Genomic DNA, 12871 nt, shown 5'->3' with positions numbered 1-12871 from the left:
GCCATCAGCAGCAGCAGAATTGGACTCAACCACAATCTGTAACCTCATGGCCCGGCATCTCCCCCACTCTACCATTACCATCAAGCCAGGAGACCAACCCTGGTTCAATGAAGCGTGCAGGAGGGCATGCCAGGAGCAGCACCAGGCATACCTCAAAATGAGGTGTCAACCTGGTGAAGGTACAACCCAGGACAACTTGCATAACCAAACTGCGTAAGCAGCATGTGATAGACAGAGCTAAGCGATCCCATAACCAACGGATCAGATCGAAGCTCTGCAGTCCTGCCTCATCCATCCGTGAATGGTGGTGGACAATTAAACAACTAACTGGAGGAGGTGGCTCCACAAATATCCCCATCCTCAATGATTTTTTTATTTATTTTTATTTTAGAGATACTAGATGATGAGGGAGCCCAGCACATCAGTGCATTTGCAACAATCTTCATCCAGAAGTGCCGAGTTGATGATCCATCTCGGCCTCTTCCTGAGGTCCCCAACATCACAGATGCCAAACTTCAGCCAATCTGATTCACTCCGCGTGATATCAAGAAACGATTGAAGGCACTGGATACTGCCAAGGCTATGGGCCCTGACAATATTCCAGCAATAGTACTGAAGACCTGTGCTCCAGAACTTGCCACACCTGTAGCCAAGCTGTTCCAGTACAGCTACAACACTGGCATCTACCCGGAAATGTGGAAAATTGCCCAGGTCTGTCCTGTACACAAAAAGCAGGACAAGTCCAACCCGGCCAATTACCGCCCAATCAGTCTACTCTCAATCGTCAGTAAAGTGATGGATGGTGTCATCAACAGTGCCATCAAGCGGCACTTGCTTAGCCATAACCTGCTCAGTGACGCTCAGTTTGGGTTCCGCCAGAGCCACTCAGCTCCTGACCTCATTACAGCCTTGGTTCAAAATTGGACAAAAGAGCTGAACTCGAGGTGAGGTGAGAGTGACTGCCCTTGACATCAAGGCAGTATTTGACCGAGTACGACATCAAGGAGCCCCAGCAAAACTGGAGGCATTCAAGAGAGATTCTACAGGCACAGTGTAGGCATGTCCCCAAAAAGATTAAGGGTGGTACTGCCAAATCTAGAGCCCCCTGGTTATCTAGAGGTTTACAGGGCAAGTTAAAGCAGAAAAAGAAACCTCATGATGATCACAAAAAACATAATACCTTCGAAAGCCTAAAGGAGTATAGAAAGTGCAGGGGTGAAGTAAAAAAGGAAATTAGAAAAGCAAAGAGAGGACATGAACAATTATTGGCAGGTAAAATCAAGGAAAACCCAAAGATGTTTTATCAGTACATTAAGAGCAAGAGGATAACTAAAGCCTATCAGAGATGTACAAGGGAACTTACACGTGGATGCAGATGATGTGGGTAGGATTCTTAATGAATTTTTTGTCTCTGTCTTCACAAAGGAGAGGGTTGATGTAGACATTGTAGTTAAAGAGAAGTGTAAAATATTAGATACAATAAGGGTAAGGGGCCAATCATTTTGGACTGAGATGAGGAGAAATCACTTCACTCAAAGTACTTGTTAATTCTTGAAGTAAAAAAACAATAAGATATGAAATGTTCCGGATGTCTTTCAGTCTGGTATCTGGGTACATGGAGATGGCTGTCACTAGACACATGTGGTTGTCACTGGGATCTTTCTGGAACATGGAAAATGAATTGAAAATTAGGGTGGCACAGTGTCGCAGTGGTTAGCACCGCAGCCTCACAGCTCAAGCGACCCAGGTTCAGTTCTGGGTACTGCCTGTGTGGAGTTTGCAAGTTCTCCCTGTGTCTGCGTGGGTTTCCTCCGGGTGCTCCCGTTTCTTCCCACAGCCAAAGACTTGCAGGTTGATAGGTTAATTGGCCATTATAAATTGACCCTCGTGTATCTCTCTATGACAGTCTTCACAAAGGAGAGGGTTGATGTCGACATTGTGGTTAAAGAGGAGCAGTGTGAAATATTAGATATGATAAGCATAATGAGAGAGGAAGTACCAGAGGGTCTGACATCCTTGAAAGTAGATAAATCGGCAGGTCTGGTTGTATGGCATCCCAGGTTGTTAAAGGAAGCCCGGGAGGAAATAGTGGATGCGCTGAGGATCATCTTCAAATCCTCACTGGATACAGGCGAGATGACAGACGATTGGAGTTCTGTGAGGGTTATACCATTGTTTAAAGCGGGTGCAAGGGATAGGCCAAATAATTATAGGCCAAATAATTATAGGCCAAATAATTATAGGCCAAATAATTATAGGCCGGTCAGTCTGACCTCGGTGGTGGGTAAATTGTTGGAATCAATTCTGAGGGACAGGATAAACTGTCACTGAGAAAAGCAGGGATTAATCAGGGATATTCAGCGTGGATTTGTTAGGGGAGGGTCATGTCTTACTAATTTAATTGAATTCTTTGAGGAAGTAACAAGGAGGATTGATGAGGGTAGTTCAGTGGATGTGGTCTGTGTTGATTTTAGTAAGGCATTTAACAAGGTCCCACATGGCAGACTGGTCAGTAAAATGAAAGCCCATAGGATACAGGGGAATGTGGCAGGCTGGATCCAGAATTGGCTCAGGGCCAGGAAACAAAGGATAGTAGTCGACGGATGTTTTTGTGAATGGAAAGTGGTTTCCAGTGGCATTCCACAGGGCTCAGTGTTGGGTCCCCTGCAGATTGTGGTATATATTAATGATTTGGACTTCAATGTGGGAGGCATGATTGGGAAATTTGTAGATGACACAAAATTTCACCATGTAGTTGATAGTGAAGAGGATAGCTGTAGACTCCAGAATGATATCAATGGTTTGGCTGAGTGGGGGGAAAAGTGTCAAATGGAATTCAATCCAGAGAAGTATGAGGTAATGCATTTGGGGAGGGCAAATAAAGTGAGGGAATACACAATAAACAGGAGGATATTGAGAGGGGTAGAAGAAGTGAGAGACCTTGGAGTGCATGTCCACAGGTCCTGATGGTGGCAGGACAGGTAGATAGAGTGGTGAAGAAGGCATATGGAATGCTTTCCTTTATTGGCTGAGGTATAGAATATAAGAGCAGGGATGTGATGCTGGAACTGTATAAAATACTGGTTAGGCCACAGCTGGAGTATTGCGTACAGTTCTGGGCACCACACTATAGGAAGGATGTGATTGCACTGGAGAGGGTGCAGAGGAGATTCACCAGGATGTTGCCTGGGCTGGAGTATTTCAGCTATGAAGAGAGACTGAAAAGGCTAGGGTTTTTTTCCTTAGAGCAGAGAAGGCTGAGGGGGGACATGATTGAGGTATACAAAATTATGAGGGGCAAAGATAGATTAGATAGGAAGAACCTGTTTCCCCTAGCAGAGAGGTCAATTACCAGGGGGCATAGATTTAAGGTGATTGTTAGAAGGATTAGAGGGGTCATGAACAAAGAACAAAGAAAATTACAGCACAGGAACAGGCCCTTCGGCCCTCCAAGCCTGCGCCGATCCAGATCCTCTATCTAAACATGTCGCCTATTTTCTAAGGGTCTGTATCTCTTTGCTTCCTGCCCATTCATGTATCTGTCTAGATACATCTTAAAAGACGCTATCGTGCCCGCGTCTACCACCTCCGCTGGCAACGCGTTCCAGGCACCCACCACCCTCTGCGTAAAGAACTTTCCACGCATATCCCCCCTAAACTTTTCCCCTCTCACTTTGAACTCGTGTCCCCTAGTAATTGAATCCCCCACTCTGAGGAAAACGTTTTTCACCCAGAGGGTGGTGAGTGTCTGGAATTCACTGCCAGGATCGGTGGTGGAGGCAGAAACTCTCAATTCTTTTAAAAGGTACCTGGACATGTACCTGAAGTGCTGTAACCGGCAAGGCTATGGACCAGGTGCTGGAAGGTGGAATTAGATTGAGCGGCTATTTTTCTGCTGGCACAGACACGATGGACTGAATGGCCTCCTCCCGTGCCATAATGTTTCTAGGGTTCTATGGAGTCAGTGGGAATCAGAGGGAAAACTCTCTGCTGGCTGGAGTCATACCTAGTGCAAAGGAAGATGGTGGTGATTGTTGGAGGTCAATCATCTGAGCTCCAGGACGTCACTGCAGGAGTACCTCAGGGTAGTGTCCTAGGCCCAACCATCTTCAGCTGCTTCATCAATGCCCTTCCTTCAATCATAAGGTCAGAAGTGGGGATGTTTGCTGATGATTGCACAATGTTCAGCACCATTCGTGACTCCTCAGATACTGAAGCAGTCCGTGTAGAAATGCAGCAAGACCTGGACAATATCCAGGCTTGTGCTGATAAGTGGCAAGTAACATTCGCACCACACAAGTGCCAGGCAATGACCATCTCCAACAAGAGAGAATCTAACCATCTCCCCTTGACATTCAACGGCATTACCATCGCTGAATCCCCCACTATCAACATCCCAGGGGCTACCATTGACCAGAAACTGAACTGGAGTAGCCATATAAATACCGTGGCTACAAGAGCAGGTCAGAGGCTAGGATTCCTGCGGCGAGTAACTCACCTCCTGACTCCCCAAAGCCTGTCCGCCATCTACAAGGCACAAGTCAGGAGTGTGATGGAATACTCTCCACTTGCCTGGATGGGTGCAGCTCCAACAACACTCAAGAAGCTCGACACCATCCAGGACAAAGCAGCCCGCTTGATTGGCACCCCATCTACAAACATTCACTCCCTCCACCACCGACGCACAGTGGCAGCAGTGTGTACCATCTACAAGATGCACTGCAGCAATGCACCAAGGCTCCTTAGACAGCACCTTCCAAACCCACGACCTCCCAACTAGAAGGACAAGGGCGGCAAATGCATGGGAACACCACCACCTGCAAGTTCCCCTCCAAGTCACACACCATCCTGACTTGGAACTATATCGCCGTTCCTTCACTGTCGCTGGGTCAAAATCCTGGAACTCCCTTCCTAACAGCACTGTGGGTGTACCTACCCAACATGGACTGCAGCGGTTCAAGAAGGCAGCTCACCACCACATTCTCAAGGGTAATTAGGGATGGGCAATAAATGCTGGCCTGGCCAGTGACGCCCACATCCTGTGAGCAAATAATATAAAAATTTATGAAATAGTTGGATTTAGCCGGATGTAAATAAATTAGCAATTAGTGACTGCAATTAATTACTTGACTATCAGTTATTAATACCTTTAAATGCAGTTAGAGTTTAATCACTGAGCACATTTTCCTTTGACTTACTCTCATACTAATATTAAATCCTTACTAACTCTAGCTTAACACTAACCATTAAAGATATTTAAAACACACAAAAACATATTGGTTACTTACTAAAATATTGCTGTTAATTTGCTGGGGTTCTGATGCTCCTCTCTGTGGGTTGACTCTGGTTCACAGTTTCCTCTGGTGAGATTATTTATATCAGTGTTGTCCACCATACGGCCCGCAGGCTCGGGTTTGGCCTGCCGAAGGTTTCCATCTGGCCCATGGGTGTAAAGTGTACCCAGACATTCCTCATCCTCGCCAGGTTCCTGACTGGAGGTGGGAAATTTCCTTTGTCGTCTTCTTGCAGACTGGCCTTTTTAAATACATTGTCCTGCCTGGCCCGAATTTTACGCCACCCCAGCGAGCCGAATGGTGGCGGGAGTCGGTGACGTAAAATTAAGCGGGAGGCTCCGGGAGGCCTTACCAACCTGCCGGGGGGTGGGGGGGGGGAGTGAGAAATGGCTTGCCCGCTCTAGGACAATCAAAGCCCCTAAGTGGCCACTTAAGGACCTTCGCCCGCCTCTGTGGGGATTTTACCCATGGCAAGTGGGCGTGCGGGAGACAGGAAAGGCTGCCCAGTGAAACCTTACGGCCTCTCAGCACACCGAGGGGGGACCCGGACAAACAGAACACTACATACCCTCTGACCCCACCCCTTCTGATCTGACCCCTTGCCGTGTATTCACTATACCCTCTGACCTCCCCCTCTCTGATGCTGAGCGTTCTGTACTCAGCGAAGGTCTCAGTTTTATCCCATTACGCCCCCACCTCAATGAATTTAACGCTCGGTATGACATTGAGTTCTTCTTCCGTCGCCTCCGCCTCCGGGCTCACTTCTTTGAGCAGGAGTCCTCCCCCCGACCAGCAGACCCATTCACCCGCCTCCAGCATTCTCCCTCTACCTGGACCCCTCCCTCTGGCCTCTTACCCGCTCCTGATCTTTTCATTGAAAACTATCGGCGAGACATCGGCCGTCTCAATTTCTCTGCCCCCCTCACTCACTCTAACCTGTCCCCCTCTGAACTTGAGGCACTCTGTTCTCTCAGGTCCAACCCCGACATTATCATTAAACCTGCAGACAAGGGTGGTGCTGTTGTCGTATGGCGTACCGACCTCTACCTTGCAGAAGCTCAACGCCAACTCACAGACACTTCCTCCTACCTCCCTCTGGACCATGACCCCACCACCGAACATCAAGCGACCGTCCAAAAGACTGTCACTGACCTCATCTCCTCTGGAGATCTTCCCTCTACAGCTTCCAACCTCATAGTCCCACAACGCCGGACAGCCCGCTTCTACCTCTTTCCCAAAATCCACAAACGGGACTATCCCGGCAGACCCATTGTGTCAGCCTGCTCCTGCCCCACTGAACTTATTTCTTCCTATCTTGACTCTATCTTTTCTCCGCTGGTCCAGTCTCTTCCCACCTACATCCGTGACTCTTCTGACACCCTATGTCATTTTGACAATTTCCAGTTTCCTGGCCCTAACCACCTCCTCTTCACTATGGACGTCCAATCGCTCTACACCTCCATCCCCCACCAGGACGGTTTGAGGGCTCTCCGCTTCTTCCTTGAACAGAGGCCCAACCAGTCCCCATCCACCACCACCCTCCTCCGCCTGGCTGAACTTGTTCTCACATTGAACAACTTCTCCTTCAACTCCACTCACTTCCTTCAAGTAAAAGGTGTTGCTATGGGTACCCGCATGGTTCCTAGTTGTGCCTGTCATTTTGTGGGATATGTCGAACATTCCTTGTTTTCCGTTCCTACTCAGGCCCCCTCCCCCAACTCCTTTTCCGGTACATTGATGACTGTATCGGTGTCGTTTCCTCCTCCCGCCCCGAACTGGAAAACATTATCAACTTTGCTTCTAATTTCCACCCTTCTCTCACCTTTACATGGTCCATCTCTGACACTTCCCTTCCCTTCCTCGACTTCTCTGTCTCCATCTCTGGGGATAGGCTGTCCACTTATATCCATTATAAGCCCACCGACTCCCAAAGCTACCTCGACTACACTTCTTCACACCCTACCTCCTGTAAGGACTCCATTCCATTCTCCCATTTTCTCCATCTCCGACGCATCTGCTCTGATGATGCTACCTTCCATGACAGCGCTTCTGATATGTCTTCCTTTTTCCTCAACCGAGGATCCCCTCCCCCCCACTTTGACAGGGCCCTCAACCTTGTCCGGCCCATTCCCCGCACCTCTACACTCACCCCTTCCCCTCCCTCCCAGAACCGTGACAGGGTTCCCCTTGTCCTCACTTTCCACTCCATCAGCCTCCATATCCAAAGGATCATCCTCCGTCATTTCCGCCACCTCCAGCATGATGCCACTACCAAACGCATCTTCCCCTCCCTTCCCCTGTCAGCATTCCGAAGGGATCGTTCCCTCCGCGACACCCTGGTCCACTCCTCCATTACCCCCACCACCTCGTCCCCGTCCCAGGGCACCTTCCCCTGCAATCGCAGGAGGTGTAATACCTGCCCATTTACCTCCTCTCTCCTCACTATCCCAGGCCCCAAACACTCCTTTCAGGTGAAGCAGCGATTTACTTGTACTTCTTTCAATGTAGTATACTGTATTTGCTGCTCACAATGTGGTCTCCTCTACATTGGGGAGACCAAGCGCAGACTGGGTGACCGCTTTGCGGAACATCTCTGCTCAGTCCACAAGCAGGACCCTGGGCTTCCAGTTGCTTGCAATTTCAACACTCCCCCCTGCTCTCATGCTCTCATCTCTGTCCTGGGATTGCTGCAGTGTTCCAGTGAACATCAACGCAAGCTCGAGGAACAGCATCTCATCTACCGATTAGGCACACTACAGCCTGCCGGACTGAACATTGAGTTCAATAATTTCAGAGCATGACAGGACCCCCATTTTACTTTTATTTTTAGTTATTTTTTTCTTTTTCCTTTGTATTTATATATTTTTTTCTGTGTATTTTATTTTATTTCATCTTAGTTTGTTCAGTTTGCTTACCCACTGTTTTTTTCATGTTTGTGCTTGCTGCTGTTCAGTCTTCAGTCCATTAACACCCTATCTGTACTAATGCTTTGTCTTTCAACACACCATTAACATATTGTTTGCCTTTGCTCCACGACCTTCTGGTCAGCTATTCTGTGACCTTGTCCTATCTACACCTTCTCCTTTGTTTCTCTTGCCCCACCCCCGCTTTACTTGCTTCAAACCTTTCACATTTCTAATATTTGTCAGTTCTGAAGAAGGGTCACTGACCTGAAACATTAACTCTGCTTCTCTCTCCACAGCTGCTGCCTGACCTGCTGAGTATTTCCAGCATTTCTTGTTTTTATTTCAGATTTCCAGCATCCGCAGTATTTTGCTTTTATAAACAGAACACGGTGTCCAATTTAGGGCCTCCCCTGTCTCCCCAACCACCCCCAGGAACCCGAGATGCCCCCCCTTCCCCCCAAATGACCATCCTTGCCTCGCCGGGGCCTGACTGATTAGCCCGGTGAGGCAACCCTAACTTACCTGGACTCCTGGCTCCATGTCCTCGGCTGGGCTGCAGTCCCAGTAGTGGCCACTGCCCCTGGTGGTGCTGCTGGGACTAAGAGCTGCTGGCCCGATGATTGGCCGTCAGCTGAATGAGGCGGGACTTTCTCCCTCAAGCGGATGGAAGTCCTGCCTCGGAACAGTTAAAGCCCAAGGACCCGTAAAATGTGGGTCGGATCCCCAGGCCAGGTGGAAGCGGGTTCACCACTGACTTTTATGTCTGCGGCCAGTTCCTGTCTGCCCGATGTAAAATCCAGCCCTCAGTTTCACAGCTGACAAAACAGGAATGCACTTCCCAACTTTGACATGTTTCTGGGTTTTCTGACTTCTTTTAAAAGCCCCCCCTGAAAACTCCGAATCTGTCCGATGTCCGTTCCTGCATCAGCAGCTATGAAACTAACAGCGCCATGTTTTTAAGCAAACTGACAAACCACAAAACTGCTGTGCTGAGTGCTCCCACTCCCTGCAACTGTCAAAGAGAGAGAGAGACAGAGGAACAGAGAGGGAGTCAGAGGGGGAGAGAGAGGGAGGGGGAAGAGAGAGAGAGAGAGTGGGGAACAGAGAGAGAGAGAGTGGAACAGAGAGGGAGTCAGAGAGAGAGAGGGGGAGGGAGGGAGAGAGAGAGAGAGAGGGGGAACAGAGAGAGAGAGGAACAAGGGAGGGGGGAGGAGAGAAAGAGATCGGAAAACAGAGAGGGGGCTAATAGCGATAGAGGGGGACAGAGAGAGGCACAGAGAGAGCGAGGGGGCAGACAGGGTGGGGCGCGGAGGGAGAGAGAGAGGGGGACAGAGAGAGAGAGGGGGTCAGAGAGAGAGGGAGGGAACACAGGGAGAGAGTGGGAGAGACAGATAGAGAGAGAGATCGAGATCACACCTGACAAATGGACACCTATCCGGAAAACTCCGCATCGCTACGACAAGTGTTGAGGCAAACATTGACCACTTATGCATGCAAAAGAATGCCAGGCATCTCACTAAATCAGTGTCCAACATAGTGATGAGAAAGTAAGTCAATAAATTAATCTCATTTAAAGCTGTTCACAAAAATGCACCTTTGTTGTTGTTTTGATTAATAGTAAGATAACTTTTCAATGTCTTTAGCTTTCCGAAATTGTCTCACTGGCCTCCCATGTCAGGCAAAAATTGAAATGTGACCCCCCCTCCCCCCCGACCCCGACCCCGACATGAAAAGGTTGGACACCCCTGATTTATATATTCACTGAATTGCATCAGAGGAAATAGAAGTGATGCCCCAGTTAAAATAGAGAGAGGAGCAGCAAAACCTATTTCCATTACCCCTTTGCATTAAATTACTGAGCATCACCTTCCCACCCTGCACCAAATTCCCACTGCTACTCAATACAGCAGCTGATCCCACTGCTGTGTCCAGCAACTCTCCCAAGTTACAACAAGTCAGTCAACAGCCAATTACAACAGTTAATACTTAGTCAGGATTCCACTTCGAGCTAATTGACAGTCAGCTGTTACCTCCCAATGACTTGCAGTTTTAAAGTAAGAAAATGCTACTCTTAATGTGCGGACATTTATTGAAACAATATAGCGGCATTAATGGATCAAATCAAAAAATGAAAGAAAATTGGGTTGTATTTTGTGTCGCAAATACTCTATCTTTGCTATTTTGCCATGACTTACCAATAAATTCCTACTCTCACCAAATTTTCATTGCTACGCTCTTCAGCAGATTTCCCAGCACAGTAGCACACATCTCAGGGGCTGGTCCAGTAATGGCAAGAGGCTCCTGAGACTGCGAAGCTTCACATCCTGTCTTTCTTTCTGCAGGGGTGGAATATGGAGAGCTGAGGCTGTCTGGGGGTCGGCTGCCGAGTGAGGGTCGAGTGGAAGTTTATTACAACGGTGAATGGGGAACGGTGTGTGATGATAACTGGGACATCGCTGATGCTCATGTTGTCTGTCGCAGTCTGGGATACATCAATGCAACAGAGGCTGCAATTGGAGGCGTCTTTGGATCAGGTTAGTGAATGCAAAATAGTTAAATAAACAGGAAGAGGAGAATTCATTGAGAGTCAGAGCAGGAAAAACAGGAACTAGGAGCTCAATCAGAAAATACGGGGAATGGGGTACATCATAGAGTTATAGTGAGGGTGTGGGACATAACAGTGTTTCAGTGAGGGGTGTGGAACATATCAGTGTTTCAGTGAGGGGTGTGGGACATAACAGTGTTTCAGTGAGGGGTGTGGGACATATCAGTGTTCCAGTGAGGGGTGTGGGACATATCAGTGTTCCAGTGAGGGGTGTGGGACATAACAGTGTTTCAGTGAGGGGTGTGGGACATAACAGTGTTTCAGTGAGGGTGTGGGACATATCAGTGTTTCAGTGAGGGGTGTGGGACATAACAGTGTCACAGTGAGGGGTGTGGAACATAACAGTGTTCCAGTGAGGGGTGTGGGACATATCAGTGTTTCAGTGAGGGGTGTGGAACATAACAGTGTTCCAGTGAGGGGTGTGGAACATATCAGTGTTTCAGTGAGGGGTGTGGAACATAACAGTGTTCCAGTGAGGGGTGTGGGACATATCAGTGTTTCAGTGAGGGGTGTGGAACATAACAGTGTTCCAGTGAGGGGTGTGGGATATAACAGTGTTTCAGTGAGGGGTGTGGGACATATCAGTGTTTCAGTGAGGGGTGTGGGACATATCAGTGTTTCAGTGAGGGGTGTGGGATATAACAGTGTTTCAGTGAGGGGTGTGGGACATATCAGTGTTCCAGTGAGGGGTGTGGGATATATCAGTGTTTCAGTGAGGGGTGTGGGATATATCAGTGTTCCAGTGAGGGGTGTGGGACATATCAGTGTTTCAGTGAGGGGTGTGGGATATATCAGTGTTCCAGTGAGGGGTGTGGGACATATCAGTGTTTCAGTGAGGGGTGTGGGACATATCAGTGTTCCAGTGAGGGGTGTGGGACATATCAGTGTTTCAGTGAGGGGTGTGGGACATATCAGTGTTCCAGTGAGGGGTGTGGGACATATCAGTGTTTCAGTGAGGGGTGTGGGATATATCAGTGTTCCAGTGAGGGGTGTGGGACATATCAGTGTTTCAGTGAGGGGTGTGAGATATATCAGTGTTTCAGTGAGGGGTGTGGGACATATCAGTGTTTCAGTGAGGGGTGTGGGATATATCAGTGTTCCAGTGAGGGGTGTGGGACATATCAGTGTTTCAGTGAGGGGTGTGGGACATATCAGTGTTTCAGTGAGGGGTGTGGGACATATCAGTGTTCCAGTGAGGGGTGTGGGATATATCAGTGTTCCAGTGAGGGGTGTGGGACATATCAGTGTTCCAGTGAGGGGTGTGGGACATATCAGTGTTCCAGTGAGGGGTGTGGGACATATCAGTGTTCCAGTGAGGGGTGTGGGACATATCAGTGTTCCAGTGAGGGGTGTGGGACATATCAGTTATCCAGTGAGGGGTGTGGGACATAACAGTGTTTCAGTGAGGGGTGTGGGATATATCAGTGTTTCAGTGAGGGGTGTGGGATATATCAGTGTTCCAGTGAGGGGTGTGGGACATAACAGTGTTTCAGTGAGGGGTGTGGGATATATCAGTGTTCCAGTGAGGGGTGTGGGACATAACAGTGTTTCAGTGAGGGGTGTGGGATATATCAGTGTTCCAGTGAGGGGTGTGGGACATATCAGTGTTCCAGTGAGGGGTGTGGGACATAACAGTGTTTCAGTGAGGGGTGTGGGATATAACAGTGTTCCAGTGAGGGGTGTGGGACATATCAGTGTTTCAGTGAGGGGTGTGGGATATATCAGTGTTCCAGTGAGGGGTGTGGGACATAACAGTGTTTCAGTGAGGGGTGTGGGACATAACAGTGTTTCAGTGAGGGGTGTGGGATATAACAGTGTTCCAGTGAGGGGTGTGGGACATATCAGTGTTTCAGTGAGGGGTGTGGGATATATCAGTGTTCCAGTGAGGGGTGTGGGACATAACAGTGTTTCAGTGAGGGGTGTGGGACATAACAGTGTTTCAGTGAGGGGTGTGGGATATAACAGTGTTCCAGTGAGGGGTGTGGGACATATCAGTGTTTCAGTGAGGGGTGTGGGACATAACAGTGTCACAGTGAGGGGTGTGGAACATATCAGTGTCACAGTGA

General features: G+C 48.6%; 1 protein-coding gene across 1 annotated transcript in view; it reads left to right on the top strand.

Annotated features, from left to right (window-relative positions):
• Positions 1-1983: 1983 nt before the first annotated feature.
• The window catches only part of LOC137362381 (galectin-3-binding protein-like), a 71722-nt gene continuing 60834 nt past the window's right edge, over positions 1984-12871 (top strand). Inside the window, exons 1-3 of the mRNA XM_068026791.1 lie at positions 1984-2185; positions 5355-5498; positions 10543-10734. Coding sequence (XP_067882892.1) covers positions 1984-2185; positions 5355-5498; positions 10543-10734 — 538 coding nt within the window. The remainder of the gene's footprint in view (positions 2186-5354; positions 5499-10542; positions 10735-12871) is intronic.

Source organism: Heterodontus francisci, unplaced genomic scaffold (genome assembly GCF_036365525.1).
Source record: "Heterodontus francisci isolate sHetFra1 unplaced genomic scaffold, sHetFra1.hap1 HAP1_SCAFFOLD_480, whole genome shotgun sequence".
NCBI lineage: Eukaryota > Metazoa > Chordata > Chondrichthyes > Heterodontiformes > Heterodontidae > Heterodontus > Heterodontus francisci.
The sequence above is the reverse complement of the archived record's forward strand: the minus strand, read 5'-3'. Positions and strand labels throughout refer to the sequence as shown.